This window comes from Crocuta crocuta, unplaced genomic scaffold, assembly GCF_008692635.1.
Source record: "Crocuta crocuta isolate KB4526 unplaced genomic scaffold, BGI_CrCroc_1.0 scaffold322, whole genome shotgun sequence".
Lineage (NCBI taxonomy): Eukaryota > Metazoa > Chordata > Mammalia > Carnivora > Hyaenidae > Crocuta > Crocuta crocuta.
The window spans coordinates 2,492,606-2,512,171 of record NW_027532592.1 but is presented as its reverse complement, the minus strand read 5'-3'; the positions used below and the strand labels follow the sequence as shown (position 1 = coordinate 2,512,171).

Genomic DNA, 19,566 nt, shown 5'->3' with positions numbered 1-19,566 from the left:
TGTAATTGGCACACCTTTCAAACATTTGGAATAAAATATAGATCATATCTTTATGACCTTGAGGTAGGAGTTTCTTAACAGAAGAAACATAAATGTAAAGGAGAAGAGTGATACACATAATGACATTAAAATTTATAACAGTAAGTTTTTAGCAAAATAATATGATTTATCATTATTGTACAAAAATATATGCTTGGAAAAATACAACATGAAAATAGGTCACAAATAGAAAAGATTTACCCCATCCTTTCCCCAGTATTTATGAGATATAAAGAATTTCAATAAATCAGTAAGAAAAAGAAGCCAAAAAGAAAAATAGGCAAAAAGCATGAGTAGGTATTTCACAGGAGAAGAAATAAGAATGAATGAACATATAAAAGATTCTCAACAACACAGTTAATTGGAGACAAGCAAAGTAATGCTTCCTGAGACAGCATGCTGCAACCATTTATAATGGTTATAAAACAGTGAGTCCTGAGAACGGCAAGGTCAGAGAAGATGTGGGTGAGCAGGCCCTCCCGTGTACTGCTGGGGGAGTATGAGCCCGTACAATTACTCCGGAAAATAATCCAACACTAGCTTGTAAAGTTGAACCCCTGCATTCCCTGTGTTCCATCAATTCCGTCCTAGACACGTGACTTAGAGGCGCTCACGCACACACACGCCCAATGACACAGGCATCAGTGGTCACAGCAGCAAAACCTGGAAAATGATTCACGTGTCTGCCAATGAGACAATGGAGAAACGGATTGTGACTTGGTCACTCGACAGAATATTTTATAGCTGTGAAAAGCAATGCACTATTTGTAACTGCACGGATGGACCCTGGAATATGCGTGAAGGAAGCAAGGCAGAGAACACACAACATAACGTTTTCACAAAGCTCACAGGCGAACAGAACTGAATGATACAGAACAAAACAAGTGTTGAGGAATATTTAAATATGCCAAAAAAAAAAATCTGCATTTTAAGAAAAGGAAAGGAATGGTACACGCAACATTCAGGGTAGTGATTTCCTTTGGAGGGGCCTGGCGGATGGGACAAGGGACGTGTACAATGGAAGAGGCAGTGATGTTGGTAATATTCTGGGCCCAAAGTTAGGAGGTGGGGTCATGAGTGAGCAGTTAATTATTATACTTCATAAAGGTCCTATTCTTTTGTATATATTATAGGATTTACATGATAAAACGGAAAATTACATGTAATCAGCCCCAAATTGCAAGCCAGAGGGCCATATTTTGGGTGCTTTACATGAGGTAGGAGTATTTCCAAGAGTTTTCACTGTTGATGTCCTTTAACGTTGGGGCAGACCTTGAAATCTGACCTTGGCTACTTTCCTGCACCTATTCTTCTCAACCCTGCCCCTCGCAGACGACGCAAGCTACGTACGTCTTCGTGACACCATTACTCTTCACCGATGCACAACAGTCGTTGTATACTTGTAAAAATTCTCTATCATCATAGGGAAAAGCATGTTCTATGAGGAACATATAACACCTTTATTTTTTTAATCACAAGATGCTTCAGCATAGTTTGGGCTCTCAGGTTAGTCACTTTTCCAGCCTGTGGGGTCTGTCTCACAGGATCACCACCCACACGCCACGCCGTGAACGACAGCCACAAGGAGGAGTGACGGTGTTCCCCTCCCACCCCCTGCCCAGAGCTCCTGAAGGAGAGGAGGACCTGCATGTGAGGTGGATGGTACGTTCCTGTCGCTGGTTATCATGATACTCACGTTGACAAAGCGAAACACGGTGAAACTAAATGTGATAAAAAATACTATGGTGTTGAGCTACTTATACAATTAACCAGCTCGTCTTCTGTTTCTATCTCCTTTCCCTTAGCTAAATCCCACATAGCAACTGCCAGAAAATGCTCGATTAGTGAAAAGAGCTAATGGGTCTCATCAGTGTTACACTACATTCATGAGTTTGCTAGCCCCTATTTTAGGGTTAAATTACCTTTTTGAGTGGGAGAGTCTGAATCCATTCCATGGAGTTCACATCGAAGATATCGACCGCGTTTTCACTGTACACTGAGAGATACGGTGCATTGTAGCCTATGAGAAGGGAATGAGGGAACAGTGGCTAATTACTTGTTTTTTTTGTTTTGTTTTTTTTTTGAGAGAGAGAGCATGAATGCATATGCATGCGAGCTTGGGAGGCAGAAAGAGGGAGAGAATCTTAAGCAGGCTCTGTGCTCGGGGCAGATTCTGATGGGGGGGGATCGATTTCACTCTGAGATCATGATCTGAGCTGAAACCAAGAGTCGGATGCTTAACTGACTGAGCCACCCAGGCACCTCTTTTTTTTTTCAGTAGGCTTCATGCCCAGTGCAGAGTCCAACATGGGGCTTGAACTCATGACCCTGAGATCAAGACCTGAGCTGAGATCAAGACACTTAACTGGCTGAGCCACCCAGGCACTCCCGTACTTCTAATTCTTCAACCCAAAACATTCTGAAAGATCTATGCTAAATAATCGTAGAACGGAATCCCACTGAAGTCCTACTGCAGTCACGCAGCGGCTGCGTCCAATCATTTTTGAGCAGAACATAAACCATAAACGAGCAGTGGACGTGCTATGGGTTGGATGAGACGGCAGCTATCACACAGGAGGCTCTGGCTCATGCTGAGGGCGTGACGCTCCCTTGTCTGATGCTAGTTCTATAAAGTGATGTCTCATGTCACGTTTTCAATACTTGATTCCTAAACCATTGAATGACTGACAGTGAAACAGAATTAAGTCGTGCAGTCGCCTTTATGAATGTACGATAGCGCACCTCGCATGGTTACATGAATCCTCAAAACTGTTCAGTGATGGAATGAGCATCGACAGTGGCAGAGCAGAGGGATGAGATGATCACCTAAGCCGGAGTCACGGATTAAATTACTGGCCACGCTACTCAGACGAGCCAGATATTCTACTTCTCACTCCACTTAGATGGAATGCTTTGCACCATTACCTGACTAGGTTACAAGACAGCCTTTACTCTGCGTACACCACCACAGAGGAAAGTACATATTGTAACAGAAACAAAAATGTAAGAATTGTTAGGTCTGGGTAGGGAGGATTAGAAGTATTTTTCTTTTTCTTTCTTTCTTTTTTAGATCTAGGTTTTCTCACTCCTGTAACAAGCACACACGGCCTCCTAACTCTTCTTCCACTGAACCTTTACATGGACGGGCCCGTGCCCGCCATCCCTCCCCACAGGGGCCAGTGGAAGAGGTTTCATGCCCCCCAACCCCCGACCCCCACCCCCACCCTGCCCTTGGTTTTGATACCCATCCTGTCTGGCCTCCGTGGGGATCTCACTCTATTTCCTGGATTTACCACACAGTTGACCTTTCCTGGTTGGAGAATGCTGAGCGGATCAGCTTTCAAACACATTCAGGTGTCGTCTGCTGAGGGTTTGGGGTTAGGTGCCCTGCGCATCCCCACAGGGTGGCCACAGCCCGCTGCAGCGTCCCGGCCCACAGGGGTCCCGCCCACCCCACCCTGTGCTCCGTGAGGACACTGCTGCTCTTGCGCTCTGGCTGCATCTTGGCCAGTGAAACGGCACGTGATGGGCATCCGCTACTTCACTGATGTCCTCGTAGTTCTTGAAAGGGTGCAAGAGGCGACCTTAAATATCCGTGTATTCAGAAAAAACCATCAAGTGGAGTAAGGCGTCTTTTAGATGTTGTGTTATACTTTACATCAGGGCTTATGTAGTTCACTCAGTAACTACTTCTCCAGAGTAAGTCTTAGGGGCCGTTTATGCTCATAAGATTGTATTTTTGGGGACAGTGAAGATAGTTGCTTAGAGGTACTTCGGTTCAAAATCTGGCTAAGTAAAATGTTCCACTGAAAGATCAGCTTCAACTATGGACTGTGTCCACCCTGCTGGCCTAGGTCTAACTAACCACAGAGAGTTACTTGGCGCAAATGACATAATTAGTACTTAGGCAAAACCTCGCGGAAGAGCTAGGAAAACAAGCCGGTATTAAGAGGGAATGTATTAGGAAATGAGGCTGAGGGAGAAGGAAGGAGACACCGAGGGAAAACGGCCAAAAGAAAGAGACTCTTACAACAGGCAGAGGGGTTGGCTGGCCACATGAGCTCCTGCTGTCTGGATCTCCGGCCCTGGCAGTCCGTATATATCCCCATGCTGTTAAAACACAGCAGGTACTCTTTACTGGAGATCTCAACTGCACAGATGGCGTCCATCGGCTGATGCGTGATAAACGACAGCGTGTGGTCGTTTGAGTGCAGCAGACTGTACGGACCGCCTTCTCCATTCAGGGGGTACCTCAGGAAGCCCGACTGGAACCCCACGCACAGCTGCTCGCTGAAGATCGCCATCCACTGCACGTTATACGGGACTTGAATTTCCTTAAATTTTCGGTGACGGGTCTTGCTCTGAAATAGTTCATAACAGAGGACCTGCCTTTTCATTGCCACACACAGGCACGTGAGAGCTCCGTGGCATATCTTGCCCGAAGTTATGCTTTGACAGCCTTTCGTTTCTGCCAGCTTGTAAAAATCGGTCTCTCGCCCGTCCAAAGCTGCCATGGGGAAAAGTCGCACGTGCCGATTTCGCCCTGAGATGACAACAACAAGCTGATCGTTGGGAATGAGTTCGATCTGATGGATCTTCTTGTTGTCACCGACTCTGATGATTTCTGTGCAAAGAAGCAATAATAAATCAAAAGCACAATAATGTTTTAGTTATTCCTCATATCCCAATGACACGCACAAGGAAGGTCAACTTATAATGAAGACATGGATGCACACGGAAGGTAAGAGATCAGATTCATGTGGAGAAAGGGGGAGATAATTATACCCATCACAAGGTAACGGCACACACCCACAGTGAGGTAAGGGAAAAGGTACTACGCCTTCAGGAAAAACCTTTTTGCTGGCACTAAACTCTCGGCAACGTCTCCGTGGCACTCCTGTTTTAAAAACTGAGAAACACTTATTTCACTGAACGTATTCTAGGGGTAACAGATGCAGTTTAAGTGCACTGTCTTCCCACGATCGCACTTGATATAAAAATAGGACACTAATAAATTGGTTCCTTTTTATTTCCTCGGTATTTAATTTGGCCCTGGAAAAAAAATCTTCTGTAGTAAATGCGGGAGAAAATCCTTCAACGGTGAACACACACTTGAATGACGGCTACTACTTCTAATCCTAACAGAGCAATGAAAAGTCTGGCTGTATCTTTCACGTCCCCTCTTCAGGCGTGCAGGCAGTCTGGAGAGCACAGGTGCTGAATAAATGATACAAGAAACACAACACACACTTGGAAGTTTAAGAACTCAGAGGATTAAAGAATTTTAAAAATTACCTTTTGATTTAGAAACACATCAAATGAGGTCTGGAAAATTTCAATTACAGAATAAATAAGATCAAATCCTGCTCTTCTTATAATTTAGAACCTAGAGTTTAGAATTTTTCTAACAACATAGGGTTGAAAGTTACTCCGCAATAATTTTTCTCTTACCATCTTTCGTGACGTGTACAACAAATAACCCTTCTTCATTTCCCAACGCGATCCGTTCATGGTCTGCAGAAGACATAAATACGAAACACTGTTAACAGGGCAGTCCTTTCATGGTCTACAGAAGACACGAATATAAAACATGATTACGATTCTTTTGTGGTCTACAGAAGACACAAATATGAAACATTGTGAACAGAGTGATCCTTTCGTGGTCTACAGAAGACATGAATATGAAACACTGTTAACAGGCAAAGCTGGGTTAAACCGATAGAACAAAATAGGTAATAAATTTGGTGCAAAAACACTCAAGTAAGTAACTTAAAAATAACAATAACAATTTGTACTATTAAGTTCCCTTTCAGATGACTGAAGTAAATATTACCTCATGTCATTTTTAACAGGACGATCATTAGAAAGTATATCAATACTTAAAAAAGAAGTAATGTTTATACAATAGAGGGTGGGAAAAAAAAGAAAAAAACCTAGCTTGCAAGTGCCATGGGCCCAGTTCTACTTGTTTTGGGAGGGAGAAAGTGTGGAAGGCATTTGGACCCTACTTGTTAACTTTTCATTATTTACTAGAAAGTAACAAAAGAGTTGGATGTGTACCAATAATCTGACAGGAACTGAAACCTCCAGACCCAGAAACTGCTCTCTCTTTCTCTCTCTCTCTCTCAGGCATCTGCTATGCAGATATCCCGTCCCGGGCCCCACCTTACCGAACCTCCTAACTTCTGCAAGGTTATCAGAACCTGCATCCTACCCAGAGAAACTTAAGCTTTAAGAAGTTAAGTAGTTTGTTCTAAGTCACACAGCAGAAAATTGTTCACAGGTTCACCTTTAGTGCTGTTTTTTTTCCGGAAGAAAACACACTTGGAAAGCACTTTTCCCGGAGTACTTGCTCAGCAGATGCTCACTGCGCATGTGGGGCACAGCACTGGCCACCCTGAACACGGGGGGTTCCTGGACGCAAGCCAGCCCCGCTCCCTGGCTGGTCAACAGCTGTGCTAACACGGTCAACGGCACCAGTCCATACCTATGATTGCGGCTGCCTGGGTTGTTTTAATGAGCGGCAGAGTGCTGTCATAAGCCTCCTTGGGGACGTAGACGGAACGGTCTCGGAATTTGTTTTTCTTCAAAATCTTGTGCAGCTCGCTGAGCACGCCCACCCACTTGTTCCTCTCACTCTCACTCTCCGCGAGCATCAGGACCGAACACCTGCTGTCGGATGTCGAGAGCTGGGAAGCTGTGACCTAGGACAGTTAAATCAGCCTGCGTTAGAAAACAGACATGCTTCAAGCAGGTTTCAAGCTGACGCTGGTTTGCTTAGCTCTGGCCAACAAGGTGAGCACTCAACAAATGATCCCTTTCACCGAGGTCAGCTCCCCTAATCAGAAGAATAACGAGTCTTAGCAGTAGGATTCATGACAAAGCAAAGGTAGCAGATACGTTTACCCATCCATATCTATCTATTACTTATAGCAGGTACCATTTTATTTTTAAAAAATTTTTAATGTTTTTATTTCTGAGAGAGAGAGAGAGAGAGAGAGAGAGAGAGAGACAGCATGAGCAGGGGAGGGTCAGAGAGAGAGGGAGATACAGAATCTGAGCTGTCAGCACAGAGCCCGATGCGGGGCTCGAACCCACGAACCGTGAGATCATGACCTGAGCCGAAGTCGGACGCTTAACTGACTGAGCCACCCAGGTGCCCCTAGCAGATGTACCAGTTTAAATGTTACTCTTTTTATTTTCTTAGCTATGGTGTGCTGAGTGCCACCATTAAGAAACGCATCGCCCATTACTCATAGATCAACAGCATCTGACATTTCCTGGGTTAAGCGTGAGCACCGATCAAAGCCGTGCACAAGCACTGAGGCAGCTCCTGCATCTGAGTGACCCTCCGAGGGAACGTGTACCGTCCCCAAGGACGCCCCACCAGACTGGGTCCCGGGTCCATGCTCACACATGCTACATGCCATACCGGTTCTCAACTTCTTTTAAAAAGTCAGAAGTGTTCAGAAATAAACTTAATGTTCTTTGCCACTTCATAACATACGCACATAATCTTAGGGAAGATCAGATCACTTGGATTCGTATTTAAATGAAGATTTAGCATTATACAAATAGCACTTACAATCAAGACATTTAAATGTCACATACATGTGGTTTAGGCAGCAGTGACAATAAACTCCCGCTGTGTGAATCAGCTATAGGCAAGGGGGCCTCTTTTGGCCCCTCTGGTGTCCGTCCTCAGACACTGTATTCATAGACAAATACTAAGTACGCAGGCCTAACATTAGGGCAGTAGACTTTTTATTTATTTTGAGAGGGATTGCGAGTGGAGGAGCGGAGAGAGAGGGACAGAGAGAATCAGCGCGGAGCCCAACACAGAGCTCGATCTCCCGGAGAGTCAGTTTATGACCTGAGCTGAAACCAAGAGTTGGATGCTTAACCAACTGAGCCACCTAGGCGCTCCTAAACCTTTACTGTCTTAATTCGCCAATTCAATGGCCCTGTGGGAGGGGAGGCAGCCTCCAAAGATGGCCACCAGCAAGTCTTCTACGGAATTGCATTCTTCTCATCAAGCTGTGCCGTCTACTGCCCCTCCCCTTAAGTCCAGGCTGGCCTCATGACGTGCTTTGACCAACAAGAGTTATTATGCGTGTCTTAGGCCTGGTCCTCAAAAGTTCTGGCAGCTTCTTTGGTCCTCTCGGAGGCCAGCCATGTAGAGCTCAGCCAGATGAAAGACCACATGGAGAAAGTTCACACAGATCGCCCAGGAAACAGCCAGCAGCAAGGTCCCAGACATGGGGGCAAGGTCATTTTGGGTATTCCAGCCCCAGATGAGTGCATGTGAGTGACCCTAGCTGACACCACTTGAACTGTAGAGTCGGCCCACTGAATGGTACAAAATAAATCATTACTGGCTTAAGCCACTAAGTTTTGGAGTAATTACAAAGCAATAGAAATAAAACATTAATTTTTTACATGAGATTTAAAAAGAAACCTCTGTTTTTCAGAAACTTGAGAAACCTCATGCTTGTTCAATTTTCCATGTTGCATATTTGAAAACTGAATTGTGGCTCAAAAATCTCACCCAAGATGAACCCGATTTTAGAAGCCAAATATTCATGCTTTGCTCAGGTCTTTTGCTCATGAAATACTTACTTAGCACTAATCGTCTATACATTCAAGTACTGGAAGATATGAAACACAGTAAGAAATACAGGACTGGGACCTATTCCTAGTAAGTTTATGATCTAAATGGAGGAATGAGATATATATTTGCTAAGAACCCATAATTCAGTGATCAAATTACAGCCCACATACTTACTCTAAATATGCACGGTATATCTTTCCGACTTGCGTGAATGACATCAGAAGCCAAGACTGAACTCACAGAAAACTCTTCATCCCTGAAGGTAAAGGAAAACAGTAAAGTCAGCGTATGTGGGTATGTGTGTGGTGTCTGGTATGTATCCAAATAACACACGCCAAGCAATCCTCAAAACTGACTTGCACAAAATGTCCAAATTGAATTTTTAAAACAAGTTGGTTTCTCCATCATCGTAATTGACAGTCCCTGAGGAAACTCGTTGGGAGTAACTTAACAGGGGCAACTGTACGAGGGCTGGGAGCAGCTGCTGGGCCAGGACGCGTACATGGAGAAGTAGGACCTGGACCCTGGAAGGTCCCCAGAGCCTCCAACACACTGGACCCCTGCCTCCCGCAACAGCTTGCAAGTGCCCACAACACGGCTTATCTGACATCTTCTTGTTCTCTCAACACCTGCAACAGAATTCCTCCACAGTAATGTATTCCTCGAGATTTCCTTTTTTTTTAAATTTAATTTAAAATTTTAAAAATGTTTTATTTATTTCTGAGAGAGAGAGAGAGAGACACAGTGTGAGCAGGGGAGGGTCAGAGAAAGAGGGAGATACAGATTCCAAAGCAGGCTCCAGGCTCTGAGCTGGCTGTCAGCACAGAGCCCGACACGGGGCTCAAACCCACGAACTGTGAGATCATGACCTGAGCCGAAGTCAGACGCTCAACCGACCGAGCCCCCCCAGGCCCCTCGAGATTTCCTTACTCTGGTTCTTAGTATCATCATTCTCTTGGTCTTGAAGACTTGAGGCCTTTGTCTTGTCTTTGATCCTTCTCCCTGCCCTTCCAGGCCCAGTCCCTTGGCAGACTCTGTTGGGCCTTCCTTGCTAACACTGCCCGCATCTACGTCCTTATCGTATGTAGGTATGTGTGTGGTGTCTGGTGGGGAAGGCAGCGCGGGCTGGGGCGCTGGCACGAAATGCCAGTGTGTGCCACTGCTGGAAACCCGCTCTGAGTCTTGGAGGAAAAGCTGGGCGGGCACCCGAGTAGGAGTCTTTGGCGCAGAGGTGCCCGCGGATGCTCTGGGGGTGCGTCAGTCACTCAAGGGGAGCGCGGGAGTTATAAGAAGAGAGTAAAGGAGAGCGTGCCACGGGGCAGGGTTAAAACATGAGGAATGAGACCACAGTCAGCACATGTGCTCAATGTCTATCAGCTCATTACACAGTCCAAGAGCCTGTCTGATTCGGACGTTTCTATGCCCTATCCTCACACTGGAATTCTGCTCCATGCCTTCAGGCCATGACTGAAATGCTATGTGTTAGGCCTTCATTACCCCATCTTTATGCTGGTCTTTTGGATTCAGCCATTTCCCTGATGCCGTATCCCCAGCTCACTCTACACACATACATCAACCCGTCCTATAACTATACTTTGCTTCCTATTTCTCATTACATTATTCTAGTAATATCAGTAAATTAGAATATTAACATAAAATTAGAATTAGACAAAAATATGGCAATATAATTAGATGAAAATTCAGACACTTTTTTATTCTTACATTGCAAAAGATACAAATATCTTCACTCTCAAAAGCTTACCTCATGTCAATCACCTGACTGACTACAACACTGGGCTGAGATGCTTTTCCTTCAGCAACGTCGTACAGGAAGAGTTTAAAGTCACAAACCACAGCCAATGCTCTTTGCCATCCTTTCTTCACCCCTGCTGGCTTAGGGATCTTAGACAGAGAGACAAAAACAATTCAAACTAAAACATCACTCATAGCCCCTTTAATTACCTATATAACCATACGATGAAACCCTAGAGATGATGTCTGTGTGTTCAAAGTCTGCCACTCTGGTTGTAAAGTGCAGAAGAAACACGTATATCATTAATAACTTAAGAACACATAAGAATACATTCCTCAAATACTAAATGACTTTTGATTCTGAAACATTTTTTAATGGTACGATTTTAACTTTCACTAATAATTCATTCAAATAACATTCGTGGTGGGGGGTGCCTCTCTGGCTCAGTCAGTAGACCATGCAACTCTTGATCTCAGGTTGTGAGTTTGCACCCCACGCTGGGTGTAGAGATTACTTAAAATTAAAATCGTAAAGAAAATTCATGGACTTCTACATAGCATAAAAGTCTAATTTGAGAGTAAGATGAAATGCAGCTGACGCTTTAAACGTTATTCAAGATTATGATAAGAATACACCCTTGATAATAGCTCACCCTTCATAAGCATATGCTACATCCCCAGCAAGACCAAGTGCTGAAGACTCCTTTACAGAGATTCCAACATCTGTTTGTTACAACGCAGGGGCAGTACAGAAAATTCTAGACATTCTGGAATTTATTTCCAAGCAAAGGCCAGGTTTTGTTTTCAAATCACAGTGGATGAAATAAAATTATGGATGAATTTTATTTGCTTGATTTTCTGTCAAGGGGTGTTTGTTGGGCGACTGGACTTAAGTTTTCATTTTTTTCATTAAAAAAATTTTAAAATGTTTATTTTGAGAGAGAGACAGACAGAGTGCAAGTACGGGAAAGGCAGAGACAGAGAGAGTGGGAAACACCAAATCCAAAGCAGGCTCCAAGCTCTGAGCTGTCAGCACAGAGCCCAACGCGGCGCTTGAACTCCTGAGCCATGAGATCATGACCTGAGCCGAAGTTGGTCTCTCAACTGACTGAGCCACCCAGGCGCCCCTTAGTTCTCAGTCATTAATCAACCTCAAAAGATTAATCTAAACCCAGCCTGATCATACTTACCCTGACATGGCCTTCATATGCTGTTCCTATTCCTTTCTGTGGATCTATCCCCAGAGGACATTTTGTCTGCTCAGGAGGGACCGGACAAGCAGTCGGAGCTTTGTTTACACAAGTTATATGACATGAGAATCCGCACACTTTTCAAGGGTGGGGGGGGGAGAAAAAAAACCAATGTTCAATAGAAACTCACCTTTTACGAGAAGAAAATTCACTGAGCACTCATCACATGCAAGTTGCCATGTTAGAAGAAGGCTCATCTATGGCTTTGATTTAAATAACTTTTCTGCCCTTTGAGGAGTGGATTCATGCACTTACGAATTAGAATTTCAGTAAGAAATAGTAAATACTTGTATGTATTACTGTTCTGTGTTAATCAAGAGAAACCCATACAGAGAAAAAAACATCTAAGCTTGTGAATACAACAAGTGATTTAAATTTGGAATTCCAAAAAGTAGTTTCTGGAGTTCTCTCTCACTCTTTATCTCACTCCAATTTCCTATCTGCCTTCATAGTTCTCTTGCAAGGGCCACTGATGGACATGAAATTACGTGACATTTTTGTAACATCTGGCAAACTTTACCAGTCCCTCTTTTTGAAAATGAAATTTTTCAATTATTAAAAAGCCACAGATTAAGTGTAAACTTCAGGAGTTGTTAATATCATTACAGATACCCGAACTAGGGCTAAGATCATAATAATGGTTAACTTTATTGAGTGCATTTAATTTTTCTGTAACAATCTAAGAGGCACTCCTATTCATACATGACTTGCCCTGGGTCACAGGACTCCTAAGTGTCATTGCTAGAACTGAAACCCAGGCAGTCAGTCGGGCTGAGAGCATGCCATCCCTAATTGCCAATGATACCGCCCTGACACCTCTGATGCTCATATGATAAACCTGGGGCTCGAAGAAATAAGATAAACAAAAACGAATGTGTAATTTTCACTGAGACTTGGTTGGTGAGAATTAAACATTAAAATATTTAAAACAAACAAGCTTGTCGGAGGGGGCTGCAGACTAAGAATGTGTATTTAGACAACTCCTACTTCGAGGGTGGGTTCTGGACAATACCTGGGAAGGAGTAAGAGCAGAGATGGAGGGTGAGCATCTTGGGAGGACACACCCCCGGGAAAATGATCAAACTGCTGCCGGGCATTACGGACCCCCGAGAGGCAGATGCACTAGCACAGACTGTCAAAGCACCACGCTCCCATACGACGTCTCCTTCACTTGTAAGTGGGGCGTCTAACAAGTTATAATTTGTTCTACTAACAGGCAAAAAATCTCACCTCCCAACAGCAGCGGAAGCAATAAAATAACCATCCTCTAAAGGATCTAACATCAATCAACCAGGAAGAAATTAAAATGGCAGGACTCTTTGGAGGCTGTAACCCCTTTTACGAAAGCCTGGGCAGAGTCTAACTTAATGGTGCCCACAGCGCACCAGGCGGAGTTCTAGGGGTCTGTGGGGAAGACAGGCACAGTTTTGTGACAGGAGACTCAAGAAGGTGGTCTGGGCAGGCCTCAAACCCCCTTCTAGGTCTTTGCAGAGGACTCTGGTGCGTAAGAAATAAAGCATTAAGCCAAGTATTCTCTCTGACCGATTCTGAGATGACATCTGTAAGAGCGGGCTAAATCCAAAGTGAGACAAACGTTAGTACAAATTCCCTCCTTTGGCATCCATCACACCTTCCTGGACAATGAAATGGGCTATTCCTTTCCCAGACTGCTTTGCTACCTTTACCTTTTACCTCCCCTGAACTCTGTTTCCTAAGGCTCTGTCCTCATACTTGGTCCCTTTTCAAACTGATTTTTCCTGGAAGACGTCATTCTCGTCCACCACTTTGTGCTCATAACTCTCAAATCTACTTTTTAATGCAGACCATCTTCTTTGGCTCTAAATCCCTGCATCCAAAAGATGAGCTGAGAGGATTCCTTCTGGATCTTCTGAGCTACCCAGACACAGAACGCACTGCCTTAAGATGCTCTGAATTCCCCCCTTACCCAGAGTGATCAAATGCAGACCAGGTACAAGCACATTCTACAAGGGGGACACTTGCACCTCATGTCAAGGTCTCTTCCAGCCCTAAGAGCTAAGAAATGGAAACTAATCCTAGAGTTAGAATTAGCAACTGTTTTCTTACCTCTTTCATAAGATACACTAGTAAATGAGATATAAGGCACTGTTAAAGTGATTCACTTCATTTGATCACAAAAGGTACATTCTGACACGATTCCCAAACAAATAAATGTGTCCCAGTGCATTTAAATCATTTTCATTTCGGAAGTCCTGGGAAAAATAAAGTGGTGCCCAGACAAATATACTTTGTTTTCGGTTCCAATGACCCCTGATCGCTCATCTCTCAGAACGTGAGCTCCCTGAGGGCAGGCTGCGTCTTGTCTCCTGCCCACAACTACATCCCCAGCGCCCAGAAGTGTCGAACAGGTATTCCATGAACATGTGAGGGATGGATCATGAATCAATGAGTGTGAGGAAGACCACTGCTATACATCCTGGGGATAAATGTCTTTTGAGCCAAAGTGGCACACATCTAGCACTTCTGAAAAGATACCAAATGGTCGACTTTTTAAGAATGATTTCAGGGTGCCTGAGTGGCTCAGTCGGTTAAGTGTCCNAACAAAAAAAAAAAAAAAAAGAATGATTTCTCTTGTCAGAGAAATAAAACAAGGTTACAATCAAATGAAAAAACTTAAGGCAATTTTCACGCTCCAGGACCTCAAGCTCACCCAAATAATGAAACAAAGATGAATGAGACATTTAAATATATCTCCTCTGGAAGACTTTCCTAGGGGCTGGCTATCTAGTTTCGCCAAGGTGCTCAGTTTATCATCTGTATTTCTGTTATCAGAAAAAACCCCAAAACAATAAACAAGCAAATGATTAGATAAAACAAGCAGACATTTATATACCTTTTAAGGAGAACAAAGTGTTTTGATTACAGTTTAGGGTGTCAATGTTAGGACTCTGAAGTCTGTCGGTCTGTCCTTACCTTCACAGGAGCAGCCCTGCCTTATGAGACCCACCATCAGGGAGGTGCACTGATGACATCTGGTAGGTGTGGTAAAAGATTTGACAAAAAACTGATGGGTCTTCCGCTGCAAAACAAATTCATAAAAAATATATATATTCCAATGATTAAAAACACCCATTATTTAAGAGATTTCCATAACGTGACTCTCTGGGCTCCACATGAGCTACTAGAATGTTTTCTAAATATAAGTGGGATGAATTATTTTCATTTCCCATATCTTTCTGTAATTCATGCCTTTCAAATATTTTTATTTTTTATTTATTTATTTTTTTACAAATAGTTTATTGTCGCATAACACCCGCAAGGTCTATCCATGCTGTCCTGAGCTGGGTGATGCTAAAACTAACCTAAGATGTTAAACGCTAATCATTCTTGAATGACGTTTCAAAGTTATAAACCGTGGCTTTTTTTCTTTTTGCTCACAAATGTTGATTCAGGATTTTTACAAATTCTTCAAATTATCCTTCAGCGAAAAGTTAGGTGAAAGGTCACATATTTATAGCTTTACAAATACAGAACTTTAATATGCTTTTAGTACCTTCTTTGGAAGAACAGAAAGTAACTGAAAATTCTTGCCCCCACTATACGTTGAATATTTTATTTTCTGGGACCAAGAACAAATAATATGCTTAACACATCTGTGTCCTATGGAAGCAGGCGGTATTACCCACCCTTCCGTAGACAGATATGCACACACACTATTCTAGAGAGAGGGGCGGCAGCCTGAAACTTCTTACTGCAAACCCGGGAAAATTCTCAAAGTGTTCTCTGTTCTATCTGGTGGTAAGTCAACATAGACTTTAGTGATCTGGAACATGCCTCTCCTTTCCAGATGCACTCTCTGGAGTAATTAATAAATTACTTAGCTCCTCTGTTTTGCTCTCCTCATTCTATAAAATAGGATCAATAACAGTATCTACTTCATGGCGTGAACATGTGAACATACACAGTGCTGGAGCAGAGTAAGCATTCAGAACATATTTATTTTTGAAAACAAATTTGGCTATTTCTTTTTTTTACATTTGTGATGGATTTAAACTAGTAAGAACTTTATTCTATATCCCAATACCATGCAAATACCAACGCAATACAGGAGTCTTCATTTTAGTTAAAACTAACGTATCATATTAAAAAACTAAAGGGACTATTCAAAGCTTTAAAACTTAAGTTACAAATAAGTTCTGCTCTTCTCAATATGCGATTTACACACCACAGAAGCTTACACGCAGCACTGGGGGCTGATTCCAAGGAGAATCCAGACCACCTCTGTATTAACTCTAAAACGGATCCTGTGTGGACTGAGCACCAACCAACAGACATGGTGCCAGTAATTCATACACGTCATCTCATTTAATGGAGATAATACTCCCCGTAAAGATGGATAATGTTTCCTTGAGACTCAGAGAAAATAATCAGTTACCGATGGACATACAGTTAATGGTAGAGTTAAAACTCAAGCTCACGTCCGTCTGATTCTGCCATCTCACAAAAGTCTGATCATTCTAAAATGTGTAGAATATGCTCCTTAAAGAAAATCAAACCCCAACCACGTAAGACATAGTTAGGTCAAGACTAGGGGCTTGTGCTAGGGCTTATCCATGCCTGTGATAAAAATACAAGCACCTCATTTGTTAACATCATATAAAAACTTGCTCAAAATTTCTCCTGTATACCAATTTTTCCTCTTAATTCTTTGTTTTGTNGGGAGGGAGGGAAGGAGAGAGAATCCTAAGCAGGCTCCACACTCAGCACAGAGCCTGACACGGGCTCGATCCCACAATCCTGGAATCATGATTTGAGCTGAAATCAAGAGTCAGATACTCAACCAGCTGAGCCACCCGGGTGCCCCTTTAATTTTTTATTTTTTGAGGAACCATCCAATTTTTTTTTTTTTTTTTAGCATTTTCAGTTGTTTAAAATACATTAAAATGCAAAAGACACAAAGTTAGTTTCCTGATTTGCTCTGGAGGCTTTAATCACAACAAGACAACTGATAAACAGCTTAAGGTAGGAACTTCGTTCTTTCTTCTTCTAAGGGATAATAGACAGGTCTGAAATATCAGCAATAACAATTGTGGCCATGACACATATAATAGTTATTCTTCACAATACCCAATAAATTGCTAACAAAACATATTACACATTTTTTTTTTCCAGTGATCCACTTAGGATGCCCTAATTTTAACTGAGAATGTGGGAAAAGAAAAACAATCTTTAGCAGAGTATTATTTAAGTGACCAGAGATCCAACTGGTAGGTGCTGATTAAATTGGGAGGGGGTGGGAGTTACTACACAAAGTAAGGGGCCCATGTTTCCCTGATCTCAACTAAGGACAGTACACAATCAAAGATCAGGAGTCTTGATGGCACTGACCTCTAGGCAACAGGCCGCAGGATTTTGGCTTTGTTTTTTGTGGGGGTGAGAGGGTCCCCGGCAGAAAGATACACGAATCCACTTCTAGGATCCAGATTACTTAGCTGCTGACCTTTCTAAGACCCTCTTTCCTGCCTCCTGGCCAGTATCTGATTCCTAATACTTCCCCAAAGGGTAGTTCGAGGAGGAGAGAAAGACGAAACATAGTCTGGGAAAAGGGGCATTAAACCGACAGTATGGGCCCAAACTAGAGTTTTTGATTATGTGACCATTTGGAGTAAACTAAGAATGAACTATAAACTCGACATGTAAAGAAGTGGACAGAAAGAAGGGCTCTTTTCCATTCCAGTTTCGCCCGTGCTGCAGACCTCAAGCTACTCACTGGAGAAGGTACAATGTCTTTAACAGAGGCCGTGAGGACCCAGCAGAGCCATCGGATACACTGCTGATTTGGGAATTTTACCGCGGGAAAGTGACAAGATGTCTTCACCTCACACGAACCTTCCTTTTAAGATCAACCTTCAAAAAGGCTTTTTCTTTCCGTTTACACACTTTTATTTTGATACCATTATAGATTAATTCCTTCTTCTTCTAAGAAATCTAGAGTAAATTTTATTTTGGGGGGAGGAGCATTAAGGGCACAGAACCTGGTTAATAGTTCGTCCCCGAAACACGATCACAGAGCTTGGCGCGGGCCTCACTCTGGTTGTCTTTGCCTCAATTATTTTTTCCGTTTATCCCTGCTGCTCCACCCCTCCTTCCCCATGAGACGTGGCGCCCAGCGTAACGGGCTTCACATGGGCCCTTGGCTATGTATAGATCCTGATAATTTAGATACTTGGGCTTCTAGTGTAGATTTCACAGGGGCTCTGGGGAGCACGCCGGCCACATTTCCCCCATCTTTCTGCTACCGTCTGTGGCATCTCTACCACGCTGCCGCCTGGATCTGTGTAAAAGGCTTTCCTGAATCAGGGAGGCTGCTGGGTCCTGTGGTGCACATCCACGCCACGGTGTCATGCTGCTCTCCGAGGGAGTGGATCATTTATACTGTTTAAAATTCTTTTAAAAAAATATTTATTTTTGAGAGAGAGACAGAGCGTGAGTGGGGGANAGCCCGACGCGGGGCTCGAACCCACGAACCGTGAGATCATGACCTGAGCAAAAGTTGGACACTCAACCGACTAAGCCACCCGGGCGCCCCCATATCGTTTATACTTCTATTAGCTGTGTAAGAAGCTGTCTGTTCCTTCATGCCCTTGACGTTGTCTTACTTAATTTCTGGCAATCTGGGGAGTATAAAGTGACAGTAATTTTTAAAGGATTAATTTTTAATTTCTCCAGTTATCGACAAAGCTGGGCATTTCTTCACATGCTTGTTGACCATTACGATTTCCTTTTCTGGGAATTACTTATTCATACAGTTTACCAGTTTTTCAACTGGATTTCCAATCTTTTTCATACAGAGTTGCAGGAGTTCCACATTTTAGAGGTTAATCCCATACTGGTGTCACACAGTGCAAATATCCTTTACTAGACAGTCGCCACCCCCGAGCCCCTATTAACCAAGCTTTCACTGTACAAACATCTTTAATTTTGACATAAGAGTCCAGCAATATTTTCATCTTATGTTTATGATATGAGATCTTATTTTCATTGCTTACTCAACAAACTTCTCCACGTGTTCTCCTATGCATGTTAATTTTTTAAATCAAACTGAATACATGTACACAGTTTAGAAAGTAAAACAGTATCACGATGCTTAATACAAGCAGAGGCATCTCTCTGCCCTGAGTCCTCCTTCCTCAAAGTGATTTCTTTGAACTCTTTTAGCTGTTTGCTTCCTTCTGTAATGTACTTCCATATTTCTGGCAAAAAAAAGAAAAAACAAACAAAAGCAAGACTGTACTGTGGTTTCTTGATTTGAGACATTGTACGGACTTCCTATTACGGAAGAGAAGGATTTGGCACTTATAACAGTGGCTCCCTTTGTGTTCCCAATACTATTATAGCGCAGTTTGGGGTCAAATTTTACATTTACTGTGTCAGTTATTATGATCTTGGAAATATTATGCAATGAGTCAAGAAGTTTACTATAGTTACATCTTTCCTGTGCAATCTTTTTATTTTTCTGAAATGAATGATGTCCTCCATCATTTAAAGTTAATTTTCTAGGTCTTTCTCATGAATTATCCCCAGATTCTCCAAAGGAACTACAAAATGCCCTAGAATCGATTTACCATGTAAGGAAGGAACCTTCCAGACTTCTCTAACCCATGTTCATGGACTTCAAATGTCACTCCTGGAGCCTCTTGCTTTCCTGCTCTGCTTTCGGCTGCAGACTTCAGTCTCTCAACCAGTCTGTGTGGGATTCTCTCTCTTGTGGACCTTAGGCTTTCTCTTTCTTCATCTCCCCCCTTGTTATGCTGGGATTCATTTCTTAATGGTTTACTTAGAAAGCAAAGCATGGGTGATACACTTTTAGAAGATCCTGATTTTCTGAAAAAGCTCTTATTTCCCCCCTCAAAATTGATGAAACGCTTGATAAGG

General features: G+C 42.9%; 1 protein-coding gene across 1 annotated transcript in view; it reads right to left on the bottom strand.

Annotated features, from left to right (window-relative positions):
* The window catches only part of CDC42BPA (CDC42 binding protein kinase alpha), a 285,304-nt gene that overhangs the window by 16,659 nt on the left and 249,079 nt on the right, over positions 1-19,566 (bottom strand). Inside the window, exons 26-33 of the mRNA XM_077779914.1 lie at positions 14,605-14,710; positions 11,593-11,729; positions 10,413-10,552; positions 8,825-8,906; positions 6,527-6,743; positions 5,491-5,553; positions 4,070-4,663; positions 1,962-2,059 (exon numbers count right to left, since the gene is read on the bottom strand). Coding sequence (XP_077636040.1) covers positions 1,962-2,059; positions 4,070-4,663; positions 5,491-5,553; positions 6,527-6,743; positions 8,825-8,906; positions 10,413-10,552; positions 11,593-11,729; positions 14,605-14,710 — 1,437 coding nt within the window. The remainder of the gene's footprint in view (positions 1-1,961; positions 2,060-4,069; positions 4,664-5,490; positions 5,554-6,526; positions 6,744-8,824; positions 8,907-10,412; positions 10,553-11,592; positions 11,730-14,604; positions 14,711-19,566) is intronic.